The sequence below is a fragment of the Choristoneura fumiferana genome, chromosome 11 (assembly GCF_025370935.1).
Source record: "Choristoneura fumiferana chromosome 11, NRCan_CFum_1, whole genome shotgun sequence".
Taxonomy (NCBI): Eukaryota; Metazoa; Arthropoda; class Insecta; order Lepidoptera; family Tortricidae; genus Choristoneura; species Choristoneura fumiferana.
Window position 1 is genome coordinate 10,911,895 of NC_133482.1, and position 21,398 is coordinate 10,933,292.

General features: G+C 38.5%; 2 protein-coding genes across 2 annotated transcripts in view; both read right to left on the reverse strand.

Annotated features, from left to right (window-relative positions):
* On the reverse strand, positions 1 to 18,170 carry LOC141432785 (CLIP domain-containing serine protease B4-like). Its single transcript, XM_074094545.1, has 7 exons — positions 18,020 to 18,170; positions 14,883 to 15,013; positions 13,347 to 13,536; positions 3,241 to 3,419; positions 2,139 to 2,247; positions 1,237 to 1,411; positions 1 to 647 (listed from the first exon to the last, which is right to left on the reverse strand). Exons 1-7 carry the CDS (start codon positions 18,087 to 18,089, stop codon positions 407 to 409), a joined length of 1,095 nt encoding a protein of 364 aa, XP_073950646.1. The 5' UTR covers positions 18,090 to 18,170; the 3' UTR covers positions 1 to 406.
* Positions 18,171 to 19,700: 1,530 nt separating this feature from the next.
* LOC141432787 (B-cell receptor CD22-like) overlaps positions 19,701 to 21,398 on the reverse strand; it is a 98,227-nt gene continuing 96,529 nt past the window's right edge. Inside the window, exon 15 of the mRNA XM_074094547.1 lies at positions 19,701 to 20,573. Within this exon, the coding sequence (XP_073950648.1) occupies positions 20,401 to 20,573 (173 nt within the window). The 3' untranslated portion in view covers positions 19,701 to 20,400. The remainder of the gene's footprint in view (positions 20,574 to 21,398) is intronic.

Sequence of the window (21,398 nt, forward strand, 5' to 3'; positions counted from 1 at the left end):
TAAAAAACTAAAGTTTTATTTACAATAATAATTATTATCTACATGCATGTCATAAGTTTTCTACAATATGTACAGATATGCATTGTTAAAAAAAGTATTAAGTACCGATACTTTAATGTAAACATTAAGATGCACTGTACTTTAATGTGAACATTAAGATGCACCCGCAGATACAGAGAATGGGAATATTACAGAGCTTCGTTTCGGATTCCGGACAGTCCAGTATCCAACGTACAAGCTTTGCTTGGTTTGGGACTAGGTCATTTGGAGTAAATTTTCCCATTATTTATTAATTTTATTCGTTATTTTTTGCCTCCCCCTCCGATTTTGATTCCGATTGCAATTACGGATTAGATGAACCAAATTTTAAATCTCTAACATCCCTAGTACATATTCTTTGCTATATTTAAGGCTTCATAGTGTCGAGAATCCATTTCATGTATTTGCTGACATCTGTATAGACGGTAGGAACAACGGAGTCCCGGCGCGAAATAGTAAAGGAGTTGATGCCGTATTGAATGAAACGATATGAGCCGTTGTTGGACCCCTCCACCATGAGAGGTCCTCCATCGTCCGCAATCCGGTTGAGTCTGCCGTTCGTACCAGCGCAAAGTTTATTAGTAAACTCGATGTCTTTTTCTGTCCATCTGTATATGAAAATAAAAATCGGTTAGAATAGCAATATTTCATAGCTTTTGTCGGTGACATAGACTTTAGAATAATATCCCCCCTGTGGGCGCCGTGTAAACCGGCTGAAGAATAATATCTGAAGATGGACAGCAGCGTCTTTTTGGTAAATTTCATCCCTACTTCGCTCGCTAACCCGCTTGCCAAGCGTGGCAAGTATTGGCAACCTCTTCCCCTTCATGATGTGGGAGGACCATATCCAACAGTAGACATCCTACAGCTGATATATATTATTATTATTATATAAATTATCAGGCAGGCAGTAGCAAGCAACTGATAGGTGCCTGTATCTAGCTGTTCCTTGGTCAAGTATTCTTTGTATTGTTAATGTGCTGGTCCAGCCGGTTCTGGTAGTTTGTTCCATGTCTTTACCACTCTGTTACATAAGAAATGTCTGCGAGGATTGTTGTGCGATCGTTCAGTAAATAGCTTAAATTGGTGGCCCCGCAGACGTGTGTTGTTACTAAGATTAAACAAGTCCTATATAGCTCAGTCAGATTTTATTCGCTAGAAAGACATACACGATTTAATACACGTGTAACTACATACATGTAACTATCAATGCACTGATTCTGAGTGTATATTTGTATATTGGTAGCCCGTGGTGTAGCATGAAGGTAACCGATATCCGAAATGCCCCAACCAGCAATCGTAGCATTAATTCCAGATGCATTTCGGTTTTGAAGGTCCTTAGACACTGGTAGGCAAATTGTCTTGGCGTTTTCTGCGAAACAAAAGAGAAAAGCGTATGGTGATTGATCGCTCATGTTCATTTTAAGGGTTCCAAACCAGAAGGGTAGGTACAAGTAGTGGAGAGGGCTATTCACGGAGAATCAGAAACGAGAGCATCTATTCATTCATTTCATTAATTCGGATTGGTTCTTCTGTGGATCTTCAATTACCTGTTTTTACGATGTAGTCCGAAGGGGTGACACTGAGATATATTATGTTTGGAAGACAACCACATCCGCCACAAAATTAAATGACAGGCCAACATGTGAAGGTCCTGGGAGTCTGATGGATGCGGGTTGCGCAGAACCATTGCGGCGTTAATTAGAAGAGTACATATCTAGCAATGGTTGGGCGTCTTTCAACTTATGCTGATGATGACTCAAAGGATACCTGTCCATCAGTGGCGTTAAGTGAATTGTTTGATTAGGAAAGCCGCAAAACGAACGGATGTAACAAACACCTAGCTTATATGTAGTAGGTATCACTTTTTCCATTATACCACCATACCATGCTACGAGTAATGCTGTCCATCCACCTATCTCTCTGTCACAGGGCTATATCTTTTGAATCGTAATTTATGGGCACTGTAATAGTTAAAATATAAATAGTGTTCCCAGGAAAATAGTTTTTGTTGTACAGTGGTACGTACCAAAGGTGGTATGGAATAATGCATAATAATAAATTGGCATTTTTTATTATCATTAATAAGTGTTACTTACCGAATGTAAGATTAACAGGTTTCTTGAGCCGCAACATCCCAATGTCGTTGTTGAAAGTTGGGTTTCGTCTGTAGTCCGGATGAACTATGGCCTCTTCAATTGTCAGGTCCTAAGCAACGTATAGCATATTTAAACATATATGTATAACCAAAAAAAAATGTATTAAAAGCTTTAAGTAAATTGGAAGCGTGAACTGGAAGTTGAGGTTGTGAGACCGGTTAGCATAAGATCCACACGCTACGATTGGTGTCCAACGTGGGCGGATCCGGGGGTGAGGGAGGTCCCCCTAGGCCCTGGGCTGGGATAGGACAACAGTAAATATTTTTCTAGTCATTGATTTTAATAATGTGTAGGTACTTTTGCTACCGCTATAACAACAAATAATAAAAATAAAAAAATATGGGGGGTCCACTTACAAGAAATGTAATTATTATTTTTAATTTGAATAAAAAAAAATAATAAATAAATATCATGGGTCACTTCACTTTAAATACCATGGTGGCCTAGTGGTTTCACCTATCGCCTCTCTAGCAGAGGGTCGTGGGTTCAAACCCCGGCTTGCACCTCTGAGTTTTTCGAAATTCATGTGCGAAATTACATTTGAAGTTTACCACGAGCTTTGCGGGGAAGGAAAACAACGTGAGGAAACCTGCACAAACCTGCGAAGCAATTCAATGATGTGTGTGAAGTTCCTAATCCGCGCTGGGCCCGCGTGGGAACTATGGCCCAAGCCCTCTTGTTCTGAGAGGAGGCCTGTGCCCAGCAGTGGGACGTATATAGGCTGGGATGATGATGATGATGACTTGACACCAAATTGATCTAGTCCCAAACTAAGCAAAGTTACTATGGATACGCAACGGTACATAAATACATATTAAACATCCAAGACCCGGGAACAAACATTTGTATTGTTCATACAAATATCTGCCCCGGCCGGGGATCGAACCCCTGTTCGATCGGATCGGATCGTTTTATTTACAAAGTTTAGATATTTATAAATGTATACTTCTAACATAATTTTAACTGATATAGTGTTTTTTTTATGTTTGCTGTTTGATGACAATGACCATGATATCGTCATGTTGTCAGCTGGGCATGTTACCTGTATAGGGTCCTCGCACATCAGGTGGGGCTCCATTCCGCGGCAATCAGCTGCACTCTCTAGGTCAAATTCTCCTATCCGAACCCCAGCAAGCCGCTGTTCTAATATACAATGTGCTGCTGTCAGCACGTATCGCTCGTTGATAAGAGTGCCACTGCATTGAAACTGCATCCCTCCCTCTAGGATAGAATATTTGCAATTAGCACAGGTAAAAAATAAGACAGTTTGGCGGCAAAACATGTACATCAATAAAACTTTGTTTCTAACTTTTATCTTGGCACTAGAAATGAGGATCTGCCGAGTCCTACCAAAATTAAAGCTTCCTACCCAAAATTAAAGCATTTTTTTAAACTTCCTCCCCCCCCTGGCCATACCCCCTGGAAGTGATGTATCATTTTCTATGCATTTGAGCTGAATCGAATGAGACCATATCTACTATCTAAGGTGTTTGTCTTGTGTTTGTTGAAAACATAGAAAACAAAATATTTTCATTTTAACTCGATCAATTTTGGATTTCAGCAACAATATAGGCTTGTCAGCATCACTGAGAGCAAACAGTATTACCATCAATCACATCCACATCTTGAGAAACTATTGTTGTTAAGTGATTTTTAGAATGTTCTATGTTTTCAACAAAAACCTTTCATGTCTCGTAAAATATTAATCCTATGAGTGTTGGTATAGTCTCATTCGATTCAGCGCAAATAATTACATCGAAAATGACACCTCACTTGCCTAGTTTGTAAAATTTGCATTTGTTAAACGTTAGCCCCTGCCCATACCACCTGGGAGAGGGTAGGACGTCTAAATTTTGGTAGGACTTGGCAGATCCTCATTTCCAGTGCCAAGATAAAAGTTATAAACAAAGTTTCATTGATGTACATATTTTGCCGCCAAAATATGCCATTTTTCCTGAGCTACTCGTAAATGTTATTACGGAACTAAGAATAAACAATTACTTTGCTCACTCGTATTTTTTTTACATGGTTTTATTTTGTCAACCAAACTACATTTTTATATCAAATTTTAAGTCGATTTCATTAACCGTTGAGGAGTTGCGTCCTTCGGAGACAATCCCGGCCGGACCACCAGGATGTCACTACCAGATTATTGTATTGTCACCAGAATTTCATAAGTCTCATTTAAAGTCATTCCGACTAGTGGAAGTGCGTCAAAAAGTTGCAAGATTTGATCCGTACATACATACATAAGTACATACCTACATAAATTTCAAGTCAAATAAAAGCTTGTAAAATGTTTTTTTTTTTCACTTATGACTCTCGCCATCAACAGAGAAAAAAACAAAAAATGAAACAACAACAACGAAAACTTCTGCAGAATTTATAACATTTGTTTACATATTTTCCCCGGGTTCGATTCCCGGTTATGTACCTATTAGAGTAAAAATAGAAAATTTTAAAAAATAGAAAAATAGAAAAGTTTTATTAAATTTTAAATCGAAGCCATGGTTTCTCAAAACAGATTTCACTATCTCTCATAGTTTCTGACTTCTCCCTACTGACCCATTTGGATGGAGGGTTATCAACCCTGTATGTTTATTTTTTTGTGTATGCAAGCGAAGCTCTCAGAATGAGAAGGCTTGGGCCGTAGTTCCCACACGGGTCCAGTGCGGATTGGAAACTTCACACACACCATTAAATTGCTTCGCAGGTATGTGCAGGTTTCCTCACGGTGTTTTCCTTCACCGTAAAACTCGTTGTAAATTGCAAATGTTCCGCACATGAATTTCGGAAATCTCAGAGGCAAAACAGAACTCAGAGATAAGGTTAAATAAAAAAGGTTTATTGTTTCTGGCTTTTCAGTTTTTTTGGTGGTGTAATTTTTTATCTGGTGGTCGTTTTTGTTGCCTTCCGGGGAATTAAAACTAACCTGACTTAATTTTCTGGTTTTTCAAATTTACCTGGTATTTTAGAAACAAAATAAAAATGTGAATTATGAAAGTATAGTTATAACAAAACTGTTATACTGATCTAACGTTATATTTAATGAAATTATAAATTATACATTATGAACGTTTATAGCCCTCGCTAATATTGCAGCAGAGAATAATATTGTAGCACTGCAAGTGTAACGCATATTATGTACGTGATTTGACGTTAAAATACAGCGTTGCCAAGACTTAGCTTGGCCAGGCTCTATGGAATTATTTGGCCTGTGATACGAGCAAAAAATTAAAACGTAGATTGCAAACTGAACAACATTAGTTCAGCGACTTTTAAAAGTAATAGAGTCTTTGAATTTTCCTTTTTTTCATACAAATTAAATACTGCTATCAATGTTCGCCATTCTAGAAAACAACTGACGTCGCCTGTCACGCTACAAACATCAAGCATTTTGATTTACATTGCTTATTTGAATAAACTTAAAAGTGTAGTAAAAATTAAAAAAGTAATTATTTTTAAAAGTCGCTGAACTAATGTTGTTGATTTTGACGAGTACGATCTATGTTTTAATTATTTGCTCATATTACAGGCCACAACCGGTATAACTTGCAACGCACCCCTAAAAAGCAACTGGCCCTGACCTGTTTTTTGTCGAAAACTTGAAAAACATAGGTTAGGTTACAGTTGCGTCAAGGCGCGAAGCGCCTCAGGTACGCAGAATAGTCGTCGACTTTGAATCAAGAATTTTAGATCACGTGCGTGTGAACCGTACTGGTTCAACACTCAGAAGTAAGGAGTTTGAATGCAGAAACACTCAGCAGTATTGGAAAACAGTTTTATTGTTTAAAAGTTACAACAGTTCAACTTAGTTAAGCAGACAAATCGCAGTCCTCTCAAATTATTTTACTAGCCCTGATGCTGAAAAACGAATGTCCCGGCATACCACCGTAGGCCGTCTGTCAAATGTCTTTCCCGCCATTTTACTTGCTTGTGATTGGTCGTCGATAAGTGTCATCCCTCGACCGATCACAAGAAACCAACACAACTATTTTTAATTATAATATTTTATTTAAATGGCTTCGAAAATTAACCAATATGTTAATAATAACTAATATATAAATATTTATAACAGCTCGGCCATCCGCTTTTCAACGAGTCCCTCGTTGTTATGTGTAAGTTTAACCCAAAATAAAAATAAGTGAAAAAGAGCAAAACAAAAAAAACACAACACTAAGTTACAGGCTGTAAACTATACAAAAATAGTGTATGTAACATAAAGTAAAAGAAATTAAGAACATGCATACCATTAAAGTTGTTTACATTACCTAAGCCGAATTAGTCACTAGTTAATAGAACTCAGATTAAATTCTTAGTTCATTTATTCTTAGATTTACTTTTAAACTTCCTTGTATTATTACATAACTTTCATTAACAAAATATTTATAACTTTTCAGGGTGTCGGTTACCTGACATCCTTCACTTACTTCACATTTTTAATATCAGCAGTATACTCATTAATCCATGACCTTGACCAATAAGTATACTTATGTTTCAATGACTAAAATGTGTGGCATCCGTTACCTGACACCCCACACTAATTCATCAGTTCATTACCCTAACCAATGAATCAGTATTTACTAGTCCATGACGTTGACCCGCAAATATTTTAGTCATTTGTACATAAACCAATTTCGATGATACATGACACTAATCATCGATAAGTACAATCGCATTTTCATTAATTAAATCTATTAGAAATAGGTACTCGAATACAATCAACCGAAAATAATTCATCATTAGTTTACCCATTTATTTAAGTCGGCAACCAATACTTAAATTTCATTGATGTATGTAAATAAATTTAATCGATATCTATTTACAAGTCTTAACTAGTATATCCGTCTTTAACAACGTATTCATTTTCTATACATTTATTTTACAAGTCTCCACATTCCGATTCGCTATCGTTACGCTCGGATTCACAATCGGTTGATACGGGTTCATTAAAACAGACCCATGGAAATATTTTATCAATGGCTACTATAGCCTCATACTTCTTACTAGTTTTTGTGAGGGGTGTGTCCTCGACCACGAATCTATCGTTGGGGAGTACCTTCTTAATTCTATAGGGGCCTTTACACTTAGGTTCAAGTTTCTTTGACTGACCTTCTATACCTGTTGGAACTCTAGCTACTCTGACCAAATCACCTTCTTTGAAACGCACTCCTATTTTCCTGTACCTATCATACCGTTTCTTGTCCTTTTCCTGTTGTGTCCTAATAAGTTCACCGGCAGCAGCCCTTACATCATCCAGATTTTCCCCGACATCGGAAGTTACTTCGTTTATTACATCATTTAGCAGACCTTCAGATGGGTTGGTTAAGTTTCGACCAAAAAGAAGTTCAGCTGGAGTCTTTTTAGTGGTGGCATGTACTGTGGTGTTGATACCCAACTGAATGTCTGGTAAATGTTCATCCCATAAACCGTTCGGTTTGTCATGATTCATTGCCCCGAGCGCCGCCAAAATGGTCCTATTATACCGTTCCACTTGGCCATTCGCTCGGGGTGTGGCAACGGCATTCAACACGTGTTTAACACCGCATGATTGGGTAAATTCCTTAAACTTCCTACTAGTAAAGCTTGTCCCTTGATCTGTAATCAGGCGGGCTGGTACGCCAAAGTAACTAAAGTGCTCTTTGAATACTCTAATGCTTGTAACTGACTTCGTATTTCGCACAGCCGTGATGTCAACAAATTTAGTAAACGCGTCCACGATAACTAGTATGTATGTATTGCCACGCTTAGTGCGGATAAACGGGCCAAGATGATCCGCATGTATGGTATGAAACGGGATGATAGCTTTAGGGATCGGGTGTAGTTCACCGGGCTTGGCACCACTTGGCAGCTTATGATGTGCGCACTGAAGGCAAGCTGAAACATATTTTTTTACAAACCGTCTCATCTTCGGGAACCAATATGTAGCTTGTAAGCGTGCCAAAGTTTTGTCAAACCCAAAGTGTCCCACGTCATCATGATTGGCTTTCAACAGCTGCCATCTGGTGCCACTTGGAACAACCCAACGAATAGTGTTTTCGTCAATTATGCGATATACACGTCCATTTACAAGCTTGTAATTTTTAAAAATATCAACGGCATCTTTACATTTAGAGTCGCCTAAGATATCAGCTATATTTTTAATATCTTGGTCCGTTTGTTGCACCGTCGCAAGCCAATCGTCAGTACCAACTGAAAGTACCTCTAACACGTGTTCGGTATCTGGACTACCATCTATAGCACCCCGACTAAGAGCATCTACATGTGCCATTTTGTCACCAGGACGATATTCTATTGAACAGTCATACTCTAGGAACTGCAACCACCAACGAGCGATACGCGGGACTAAATCGCGTTTGCTCAAAGTGGTACGTAAGGCATTGCAGTCTGTTACGATCGTGAATCTAATGCCCAGTAAATAGTGCCTAAACCTGTTTAGCGAAGCAATAATAGCGAGGGTTTCAAGTTCAAAGGAGTGGAACTTTTGCTCATCGACACTGGTTTGCCTACTATAATAAGCAATAGGTTTGAATACCCCAGGCTTGTCTTGCTGCATTAAGATACCGGCTACTCCGTACTTGCTCGCATCGGTGTGAAGTTGGGTTAGTGCATTAGGGTCATAAAGCCCCAGGACCGGCCTTTGTACTAAAATCTGTTTTAGTGTCTCAAATGATCCCAGTTCTTCACTACCCACCTCCAAGGAGTGTCTTTCTTCAACAAGCTAGTTAAAGGGCGCGCTATCAAGGCGAATCCTGCAACAAACCTCCTAAAGAAACTAGCAAGTCCTAAAAATCTCCTAACTTCATGAACATTGGTTGGTGTAGGGAATCTGGATATGGCTTCTGTCTTGAGGGACCCTGGTCTAACACCTTCTGAACTGACTTCGTAACCCAGGTAGTCTATTTTACTATAGAAAAAATTGCACTTACTCATTTTGAGTGTTAGACCACTTTTTGCTAGTAAACTCAGCACCTCTTCCAACCGTACCATACCCTCGTCGAAGGACTTAGCAGGGATCAAAATATCGTCCATGTAGACCAATGCATAAGACGAAGCGGACGAATTGTGAATGATTTTATTCATTGTACGCTGAAATACGGATGGTGCGTTTACTAGCCCAAAGGGCATCCTGTTATACTCGTACTGACCTTGAGGGGTAACGAAGGCAGTTTTTTCCCGAGAACTCTCAGCTATTGGAATCTGGTAGTAGCCTGACGCCAAGTCGAGGGTAATGAAAAGAGAATTTCCCGCTAATAAGTCTAACTGGTCCTCGATACGAGGTAAAGGGTAGTGCTCTTTCTTTGTTTTGCGATTCAGAGCGCGATAGTCAACGCATAATCTCTTCTCTCCAGACTTCTTGTTGACTAGCACTATAGGACTCGCATAAGGACTGTTAGACTCCCGAATAATGCCAGTTTCTAACATTTCTTTTATCATATCTTGAACTAATTGGCGTTCAGTAAAGGATAAACGGTATGGTCGATAGACTACAGGGTCAGGATCATCCAGTTGAATCACCATTTCAGTTTCTGTTGTAAATCCAAGATCTTTTAATCCAATCGAAAAACAAGATTTATATTTATCCAACAGGACTCTTAATGACTCCTTTTGCTGGGCTGTTAAGTTTTCTCCACAACTAATTGGTGATTCATCTGTGGACGGTTGCTCACTAGCGTCTAATCTTTGAACCTGTAGACTATCAGTTAAAGCGTGGCTCCGAGTTATAAGGCTACCCTTTTCTATAACCAGATTATTGTTGCTAATATTCTGAATAAGGACCCTACCCGTACCCTGCGTCAATTGATACTCGCCGGGTAATAAATAATGTTCATGGCCTACAATATTGCGCACGGTTCCATTAACGTAAACCTTACCCGAAAAATAATTGCGCGAGCCAACTAGGACCTCTCTTAGTTCGCCGCATCCTATGCGCGTCTCTTCCTCACATAAAAGCGGACAAATCAGAACCGTCTCTGCACTAACCCTCTGAAAAATGACATCCGATTCTGTCTTGACTATTTTGACTGATGGTCTTTCGGTAAAAGTGTGGCCTAGTAGTACAGGACAATTTATTAAATAATCATCTACTATTAAAATCTCTACGTGATTTTCTACTACGCCCTGCACTTCTATCGTAACATTAGCTTTACCAAGTGGGTTATATGGCACGTTACCTATACCTCTTAATAATGGCACTTTTCCTACCTTCCAATCTATTGCTAAACGCTGAGCTTCACTGAGACGCACCAAAGTACCTTCGCTCCCCAAATCAACAAGACATTCTGAAAATAGACCGTTAATTTTGATAGGCATTCTATACTTAGCACTTGAATCACCTGTGTTTTCTACTTTCAAAATTGTTTTTGGTTTATCATTGGTACTTTGCTTTGTCCCAGGACACTCAGCGTCCTTATGCCCTAATAAATTACACTTAGCGCACTGTATCTTCGGTTTTGTGCATCGAAAGAAAGGGTGACCTGTTTCTTTACAATTGTAACATACCATGCTGGATCCGGATTGCTTTTGAGAACTGACACCTACTTTATTACTAGAAAATGTATTATTTTGTGAGCGCCTATCTCTATCTTTCCCCTTTAACTGTTCGTTTGTGGACCTATCAACTTTTACTGTTTTCAGAAACTTGAGAACCAACTCTGGTTCGGTAAATTCTGCTCCTTGTGCACCCAATCTAACACCACGATCTTCTATACCTGCTATGATACAATCAACGGCACGTTTTCCCGAAATTTCACATCGATTTAGAAGATTCATTTTAGCATAGTAGTACATTTCTAATGACTCCCCATAGCGTACCTTTTTATTGAGCATTTCCGTTAGTAAATCAGCATAATTGTCCCTTGTTGGAAAAGATTCCTTAAGCTTTAGTTTCCATTCTGGCCAAGAGAATAACAGTGAGGGTAGGCCTTGATACCAGGTTTTAGCTACACCCGTTAATTTTGGTAAAGCGTAGTGGATCACTTGTTTATCGCTCCAACCATAGATTTGTGAACATTCGTCGACTTTATGAAGCCACGTATCAACCGTTTGTTCCTTGCATAAAGGGTCAAACTCAGGAATTACATTGTTCAATACAGGAAATTTATCACGATCGCTACTATTATTCATACCCTTAAGAGCATTAATAAACTTCTCAATAAACAAATTGTTATCTGACTCACGACCACGACGTATTGCTTCACGGGACGGCGTACGAACGCGCGAAGCTCTGCACCTAGATGAACGTCTGGATTCTGTGCAGCACGTCTCACGCCGCCCTGGAGTAAGCGACCGTGTCCTGGAGCGCCAATCACGGGGATATCGCGAGCTTGTCCTCCTTGAACGTTGTGACCGGGAGCGAGACCGACTAATCGTCAATCGTGATCGCCTTCCTCTCGACCTTCTGGACCGCGATCGGCGGTGGCGGTTGACACGGCTCTCTTCAGGTGAACGCATACGCCCTTTACCACGGCTACGGCTCCGAGTCGCTTCGCGGAGTCTTAGTGGCGGCGTAAGCGTCCCGTGAGACGCCCTTCGTTCGTCCATATTCTCGTGACCTCAATACATAAAAAAAAAAGAAATATTCGTTAAGAAGATTCTTTAATTATCATTTTTTTCAAAGCATAGTTAAGAAAGGCACAAAAGAAAAACTTAAGTTGCTCAGCAGGTAACGCAATAACGTATATATAGGTACATGAAACATTTTGGTAATAAATTCCCCGTAATTATAGGATAACTAATGCGTAAATTAAATAAAGCCACAAAGGAGAATGAAACAAAATGCGTCCGTCGCGCATGTATAAACACGAGTATTAACGGACTTTTCTTTTCGGAAATTTCGCCATGGTATTTCAGTAAACAACATTAAAAACGGCTTCGTGGGTCTCAGTGTATCGAAAGAATATACTCTACTCAAATTCCGAAAAGAAAATGTAGGTAAGAAATTTCACTTTTTGTCCTTTACTTCAATTTTGTGATTACAAACTTTGATAAATTAATTCACGAATGTACACTTTCTATACACTGATTTCGGAGGGTAAGTAATAAAGCGAAATAAAAATAACAGTAAACACTTACGTTTTCTATGCAAACCAAATGATTATTTGTATCTCCAGTCCAATCCAAATATTTTGTGGGCAATTAAGTTGCAATCCCACTTCTGAAATGTGAACCGTACTGGTTCAACACTCAGAAGTAAGGAGTTTGAATGCAGAAACACTCAGCAGTATTGGAAAACAGTTTTATTGTTTAAAAGTTACAACAGTTCAACTTAGTTAAGCAGACAAATCGCAGTCCTCTCAAATTATTTTACTAGCCCTGATGCTGAAAAACGAATGTCCCGGCATACCACCGTAGGCCGTCTGTCAAATGTCTTTCCCGCCATTTTACTTGCTTGTGATTGGTCGTCGATAAGTGTCATCCCTCGACCGATCACAAGAAACCAACACAACTATTTTTAATTATAATATTTTATTTAAATGGCTTCGAAAATTAACCAATATGTTAATAATAACTAATATATAAATATTTATAACATGCGACTTAGAACTGCTGCTTTTAGACGAATTGATACAAATCCGTCAGACGGGGGATATCAAATACCAAACGCTCACGATCGCATCCAACATCTCTTTCTGCCCTCATGCGTGTGACAGAAAGAAGTAAATAGTGCTCACAAGTGCGAGTGTGTGTTGTACAATGAGACAATAAGGATTCATGTGCTTGGCTGTTTTCATTACCTGTTCTAAGAAAAATGAATTCACTTCAGACCTAGGCAAATGCTACCCATCGGATATACCTGCGTCTATCTTGGTGTAACACGGTTCCAATGCGCACTCGCATTGTGTTTGCGTACCTACTTGGTACCAGTAGCAGCGCAAGCTCGTACCATCAGCCAAATAAGTGGTCTACCAGTTTTTCAACAAGTTCCTATAAAATGAATATGTCGCTAAAGTCGAACTTTCAAGTTGACAGACACGTCTATTGGCATTATTGTTTTATGACATGCACACGATTATCAGCTTTAGGGTAGACCACATATTTGGCTGATGGTAAATGCGTGCTTGTTTCTTGACCATTTACTTTTTGTGAAGACAAATAGTTCTGTTAGATGCAGAGATATTTCCTACTAGGTAATTGTATGATACTTGCTTATCCCGTAGGCGATGAGAGCCATCCACGGATACTCATGAGGTTCCAAGGTCAAACCCCCTAAAAGTTTACTCGGGACATGCACACCGCATGTCTCTGGCAGCAGTTGAAGGTTCGGGTGCCCCTCGATGCTATCAACACCTGGATTCCTGCCTTCCAGCTCAGCATTTGACAACATTGAACAACACACCTGCAAGCAAAATATGACACCCTACGTCAATATGATGAGGACCAAAATCTAACGTATAATATATACATACATTCTTCTTCACATAAATCTGAGCTGTTTTTTTATTTATTTTTATTTGACTGGATGGCAAACGAGCTAGTGGCTCTCCTGATGGTAAGAGATCACAACCGCCCATAGATACCTGCAACACCAGGCAGATTGCAGTTGCGTTGCCAACCTAGAGGCCTAAGATGGGATACCTCAAGTGCCAGTAATCACTGCTGCTTCACGGCAAGATTAGCGAGCAAGATGGTGGTAGCAATCCGGGCGGACCTTGCACAAGGTCCTACCACCTGCACCTGCTGTTTGTAATAGAGCCGAGCAATTTCGTCATTGTTCCACCGCCGTCCCTCTCCGTCCACATTTCCCGCATGCCTGTCGCATAACGCAGTCCAATTTGTTGACAAGTAAGGCCGCTTGTAGACGTCCACCGGACAACAGACCGTTTTTTTTGCCGGACTTGCGGTGTTGTATAGTTTACAATGAATGTGTGTAAATGCACAGGACACTTGTCCGGCGACTTAATTGTCCGGTGCATGTACACACATTAATTGTAAGCCACACAACACCGCAAGTCCGGCAAAAAAACGGTCCGTTGTCCGGTGAAAACAACGGACGTCTACAAGCTGCCTAAAGTATTTTCTAAAACGTTCCCTTGAATGATCGTAAAACTTAAAAAGCGGCAAATGCTCGATCTACTGTTATTATAAGTGGTGTGTGGTGGTGTTATAAGTGAATGCTCAAGTGTATCAGCACCTTTAGGTTTTAAACACCTTCCATGTTTGTAAACTAATAACCAAATCAACAAAAAGTTGGAAAACCCCCGACATTGTCCCTTCAAAGTTCAATATCTCAAAAACGGCTTAACATATTTTGATAAAAACATATCTAAGAACTACTGTTAGAAAACCTGCTTTCAAATAAAAAAAACTGAATTTAAATCGGTTCACCCGTTTAAGAGCTACGGCGCCACAGACAGACACATAGACACCGTAGCGTTCAAACTTATAACACCCCTCTTTTTGCGTCGGGGGTTAAAAATTGATAATCATAGCAAGTTCGAAAACGCCCCGATTTAAAAATCTAGATTAGAGAGACAGTCAATAAGAGATATGTATGTCCTTACATCGATATAAATCTTCGAGAAAATATAATATTACAGGTAATTGCAATCTTTTTTGGCCACTCTTACTGCCTTAGGCACTCTGCTACAGTCATTTTAAGTCCTAATTTTGTCTCTCTCTAACATCTCCGGAGTTCCTCTGGACGAATAAATAAAAGCGGACATCCGAAACATATGGGTATACCTTTGGCAAATTATGGTTGTCAAATCCACAGAACGCCTCCTTGAGCTGATTAGAAGCAGCTGACTCCTTCGATGAGATTAGATCGTTAATGGCATTGCAAGATGAGGCCAAGGTGCAGTCATCACAGTTTTCTGAAAAATATAGTGTTTTATTTGTGACGGGTAGGTCAACCAGAACCAGAGTATGATGATGTGGATTGATTGTGTAAATTTTTTTCATACTTACGATACTTTGGATATATATAGAATTGCTCGTTTAAAGGTATTAGATAGTTTAGATATTATATTAATCATGTTATTTATATGTATTATAAATGAGTTTCATAACTTAAATTCTCCTAATTTGAAAACATACACCTACCAGTTAAGCGCATAATACTTAATACTTACTCATAAATATAAGCAAAAATTTAACAAGTATTATAAATCTCAGCGCAACGATAATGAAGATCCCGTTGAAATATTTAGGAATTTCCACGGTAATGTTGCGAAATAATCTCAATTGTAATGGCCTCAGATAATGGCTGTACCAGTGGCGGACTAAGCCCGTCAGAGAATTTTTGACGTTGAGCGGTGAGCGATAATTCGAATCTAATTTAACACCAGTTTTATTAACAAACTCTCGTGCGCAGAGAGCCTACACGGCTGAGATGATCAAGTACCTATTGGTGACTTGGCAACACCATGTTATGAAGAGATAACGGTCCCTGCACCGCCTGTAGGTATCGTTACGATAAGTATATTGTTTAATTTTTTTTTTTTACAAAAGCGATACGGGAACGACTTGTTTATCATAAGTTCATAAGTGTCGGTCGGAATAACCAATGTTAACATAATGTAGTACACATACAGATTTTAATCATTAATTATACCTAATATTACCTACATTACATTATACTAGCTGTTGCCTGAGAGTTTGTCTGATCATTTGTTTATCATTATCCCGTTAAAACTACAAGATTTAGATTTAACTTCATTTATTTTTAATTTTTATTAAGTATTGGTTTGCCAACAGATATAACACCCTTAAAATATCAGAGAAAGTCGATGTGTTAGTAACATAAACAGTGTTAATCCAATAACAGGCAAACACAACCTGCATAAGTACATAATACTATTCGTTACAATGTGGAGCGCAGCTCCCTTATAGATAAATATATAATTCATTTGGATAGTATTCAATAATTACACTAGTAAATTGAATTTAGGTACTAAATATGAAAAGATTTCTTACTTTCGACGCCAATGTTTTACTAGCAATTACTATAAGCAATTAGAGTACAAATAGTTACAATATCAGGTCAGCTCCCAAAAAGGCAAATTAACTAAATATCTAAGCTTAACTAAGTAAGAGAGTAACTACGAAAGTGGAAGACAACCCTCAATAAAACTCAACACCGCACAAAAATAAAGCGTATGTCTTAGATTAGTCTACATGGCAACTTTAGTTTTATATCCGTAAAGTTTATTTTAAATCTGTTCTGGGAGATAAATAACAGGTCCATTCCAACTTATTGTATACCGGGTGTGGCCTGTAATACGAGCAAATAATAATGGAGTATTTAGATGTTCCTTTTTTCATACAAGTTAAATACTGCAATCAATGTACGCCATCCTAGAACACATCTGACGTCGCCTGTCACGCTACAAACATCAACCATTTTGCTTTACATTGCTTCTTCGAATAAAATTTAAATCTTATGAAATCTTATGAAGCAAACTGATCGGATATCCAACGGCGAATCTCAAGGGAAGTAATCTCCGATCAACGATTGAAGTAATCTGAGTTCGTACCGGTCTACGGTAGACTCGAACGAAATGCACATCAAATTAAAGAGCGTAAAAAATTTGCCAATCCGAGTCGACAACTTGTAGGCGGAAAATTCGGATTATCGAATATTTTCATTATAAACTTGAATAAATTACTAAGTATATATTTTATTTATTCCTCTTAATGGCGGCCATAAGGCTTGGCCAATGTCAGTTAAATTAAAGATAAATATATTCTTCTATGCATGTTGTACGGTGATTGTAGTTTTTGCAACTTGATAGCAAAATTCCAGAAACCACGCGGAGACCACTTGCGCATTAAAAAATGTCAGACACGAGAGCAATATAGAATTTTGTGATCACTGTTCACTGTTAAGGTTAATCGTCGCATAAAACACTATCAAAATTATACTTCAACTAGCCAAAGAAGCAGAAATACCAAAATTAGATATCGTCTACATCCGCCATGTTCGAATGCTACAAATCGAATCTACTAAGTATATAATGGCGTTGCGAAGTAAACATGTCAAAGTCATCACATCATAGTGGCGTTAGTGTCACGTCATCACGTGTCACAGGTGTCACAGGTTTGCATTTCGTTCTCCATTGTGACCTCTTAAGGGCCCCACACACGGTACGATTCGTCGATTTTCATCAGATCGATCGTACAGACGAATCGTACCGTATATAGATAGGGCCCTTTAGGTCTAATTTCTTTGATTATGAGACAGAGACATCATAGTTATTTGGGCAAATAAGATTTAGGAGAAATATCCACTAGTATTAAAATATTTAAGTCTTTCATTATACGATTTATTTAATTTCGCCAGACAAAACCCAATAGTCTGTAGGCCCTCTTGATGATGTTATCAATAGGTATGGGCAGTGAAAGATAGCCGACTGTCGAGGACCACTCCCAGATCGTTTGTTAGAGAAACCTCTTCAAGAACAACGTTATCAATATGGTATGCCGTATTTAGAGGTGACCACTTTTGCGTAAACTTTATATACTTAGGGGCTGTTTCACCACCCATTGATAAGTGTTAACTGACGGTTAGATGGGATGCCGTCTCCGTCTATTCGAACAAAACAAATAGAGACGGCATCACATTTAACCGTCAGTTAACACTAATCAATAGATGGTGAAACAGCCCCTTACACTTGCTAAGTTTATTCTGGTCAGACCATCTATACCTATATATGCAGGTAAAATCTTCTTGCAGCCGTTGTGCATCCGATTGAGTGTTAATAAACTTGCACTCTAAATTTTAGCTAAGTACTTCATAACCACCTAAACAAGGTTTTAAGGTCTCTGCCCGGTGTAGTGGGCAAATACCTTTAATTACTCTTATTACTTGTATTACTTACTTATCGCAATTATCCCGGATGCACTTCGCAACAATGTGATCACGCAAAGCAGGAAAACTTGTTCATGCATTTTGGTTATTATAAATACGTACGGCGCCTAATGTTCATCTGTTTAGAATGAGCAGATTATTAATGTACTGTGTAGCTTCGACCGGTTTGATACCTACTTGGATTGCTAAGCTGTAGGTATGTACATAGTACGGTCAGTTGAGGTCGTTTTCAAGTTAGCGTTTTTTTGCGCGTATACGGCGGTTTTTGTGATCAACGCTTACATGCGCGCTAGATTAAGCCCTACGAATAATAATTTCGTAGATTAAACCGAACGCAAGTGTACGCGCTCATGATATGCTCATGTATGCTCGAAACATGACATGTGGGCGGGTTCAGACTAGAGTTTTTTTCTTCGTGTAGGTATACGCACTTACAAAGTACATTAATCGTAAAAACGCTGGTATGAAGGATATGTTCACTTAAATGAGCTTATGCGCATTAGCGCTTGAAGAAAACAAAAAGAACATCTCTTGTGAAAACGAGCTAATATCTAGGTACGCGTGAATAAAACGCTAGCCCGGAACCGCTCTTAGGTTGAATCCAAATCTGATCTGTATAATTTCTTTTTGTAGAAAAACCACGAGGAAATGGCTTGTCAACGATACACGCTGATCATAAAGAAGCTCAACTGAGCATGGTTACGTCAATTTCGTTTTTTAGGGTTCCGGAGCCAAAATGGCAATAACGGAACCCTTATAGTTTCGCCATTTAATCAGCTACATTAATACTTCAGAATGTAAATTAAATTGTAATTTGACGTAAAACCCGTCAGTAATATTGATATATTTACATATAGAATATTCATGGTGCTGTGAATTTATTCAGTAACTAATAAATGAACCATAGAAATTCAGATTATTAATTTCAAATGTGGGTGAAGTGCATTTGAGACTTTTTTACCCGACTTTCTAAAGGAGGGTTATTTTGAAAATTGTACCCGTGCGGAGCCGGGGCGGGGCGCTAGTCGTTTATATGCTTATCTGATGACGACTGCACTAAGTGTACTCTCTGCCTTCTTAGGGTGTACAACTCTGAATGGCTAGCATAATATGCCAAAAGTTGCTTTGTGTGTGTGTGTGCTCTGTGTTTGTGTGATACTGTCACAAGGGCTTTAGTAGGATAGGGCGTTAGGGGGCGTTCCCATTGAAATTACCATGACATAATAAAACTAAGCTCATTATTACGTCAATAAAGTAAACTTTATTTAATTTTTCACTTTGTTCATTTTAGTCATTTAACTATACCCAATTAATTTCGTATTTTCAACATTACAATAATTTTATATAATACAAGAATACTTACAGTCTAAATAAAATCTATGTATAGCTATATAACTTATTAGGCTAAATGACAAACATATTATAATTAATGCATAATATTTTAACGGTTCAGTCAATACTTTTGAAATATTTAGGAAGGTACTACATATACCTTTAAAACAAACATACTCAATATTTAGTTAAAATATCGACTCACAAATTAAATACGAATGAGACAGGTGTTTCAATATTCTCGATCATAGATATATCACAACAGTAATAATCTAATAATATAACAACATTTACTAAACGAAAGGTATCGTTTTGATAAAATGTATGAAGAGCAAGGTAATATAGGAATCCAGGGAGCAGACAGCTAGGGAGTTCCTATATCAACAAACTCAATTATCGATGTTTTTTTTCTATATACCAGTGATCACTCCAACTTTTCTTTGCGAAATAATATAATTTATTAAAAGTAAAGGTAGGAAGGTTAAGGTAGTGTTTTGTTAAATGAAACATAATAATAACGCAATTCTCTTTTTTTTTTTTCAAAACGATTTTTGTATTTTTTTTCATTAGGTACTGTTCCACCTACTATTGTTAAAATACCTAAACCATCAGAATTTGTTCCAATTTAACTAGGTAAGTATTTTATAGTGCAATTTTACACCCTAGTACCTACTAACGCTCTTATATGGACTTTGTCTGCAATAAACTAATTTTATTTATTATTTATTTATAAGCCAGCGAGCATTTAAAATATGCTATGTGTGAACTTCATACTAGTCTTCAGAATTATGCTTACAAAAAACCCACACAATGCTGGGTGCGATCACTGGTATATGGAAAAAGCATCGATAGTTGAGTTTATCGATATAGTATAGGCACTCCCTACCTGTTATAAAATATTGCAATAAGCAATTGATAGTAGGCGTTACTTTGCTGAGGTCCATATCAATAAACTACACCACTTAACCTTGCCTCTTCGCTAAAACTGGACACCAAATCTAGCATTCGTTTTGTTTGGCAACGATATTCCTGACGGGTTGAATATTAAAAACTAGCACTTTAAACAGCGCTTTCCCTGTGCAGTGTGAGCGTGACGTCAGGAGGGGGGGCGTCCCACTGGTGGGTCCACATAGGTTTGCGGCGTCGGTCCACCGCTGGCCCACTCTCAGCTGATCCCTCAGAGTACACACTGCTGCACGAGCGCAGGCTGCACGAGGCGCGAACTTTGTGCTCTGAAGAGGATATAGGTGTCTGGTTACATATGCCGAGACTAGCGTTCGTATCGTATTACACAGGGTGGAAAATTGAGATGGGGCAGCAATACTGGGTAAGACACAAACTTTAGTTAAAATGTTCAGTGTTTAGTTGTCTACATACTGTTTAATATTCTTTAAGCATAAAGTAAAAAATAAAATATGAATTCGTAAAAAAACAATATGCGAAAGTTTCACTTTGCAAATTAGTACCCTACGAACTGTATGGAAAAACTTTTCTTTGATTTGTGGGTGTTCTAGTACTCTAACCTTAGTAGTTGGTCTCACAGAGTGTTTTAATTCTTGATAGACATGGGACCGATTGGCATTAAAAAAAAGTCTAATCTGTCGATTTTCTCTGCTGACTGTACGTACATTTTACAAAAAATCTGTGAATGTCGATTGTCATCACTCAAAAAGTTAGTAAAGGTCTCCTAAGAGCATTTTCGCGTAGCAGCAATCCCTGCTACAGCAGCACTAGATCCCTCTAGTAGCTGCCCTACTGCCCATCTCAACTTTCCGCCCTGTATTGTCGTGCTGAGGACGTATTGTCTAATGTGATGACGTTCACGATCGCATGCATCATCTCTTTCTATTCTCGTCTTATAACATGTGTTAGAAAGAAGTGGTGAAAACGATTGTGGTTCCAGGTTATGTTAGACCAGTAGTTGTAGTTATGTTGGTTTACACAACGTTAGTAAAATTGCGCCGGTAGCATTAAACATTGCGAGCCCGCAGAGCTAACGAGTTAGCTAGGGTATCTCGATCATAGTGTACAACGCTACGGTGTGCGATATGCGGTGC

Excerpts from the sequence above, each read along its gene's own strand:
- LOC141432785 (XM_074094545.1), bottom strand. The coding sequence starts at position 18,089 with ATGCATGAACAAGTTTTCCTGCTTTGCGTGATCACATTGTTGCGAAGT. Across the intron at positions 15,014-18,019 it reads ATCCGGGATAATTGCGATAA|AAAACTGTGATGACTGCACC; the intron begins GTAAGTAATACA and ends TATATTTTTCAG. Across the intron at positions 13,537-14,882 it reads ACAACCATAATTTGCCAAAG|GTGTGTTGTTCAATGTTGTC; the intron begins GTATACCCATAT and ends TTTTGCTTGCAG.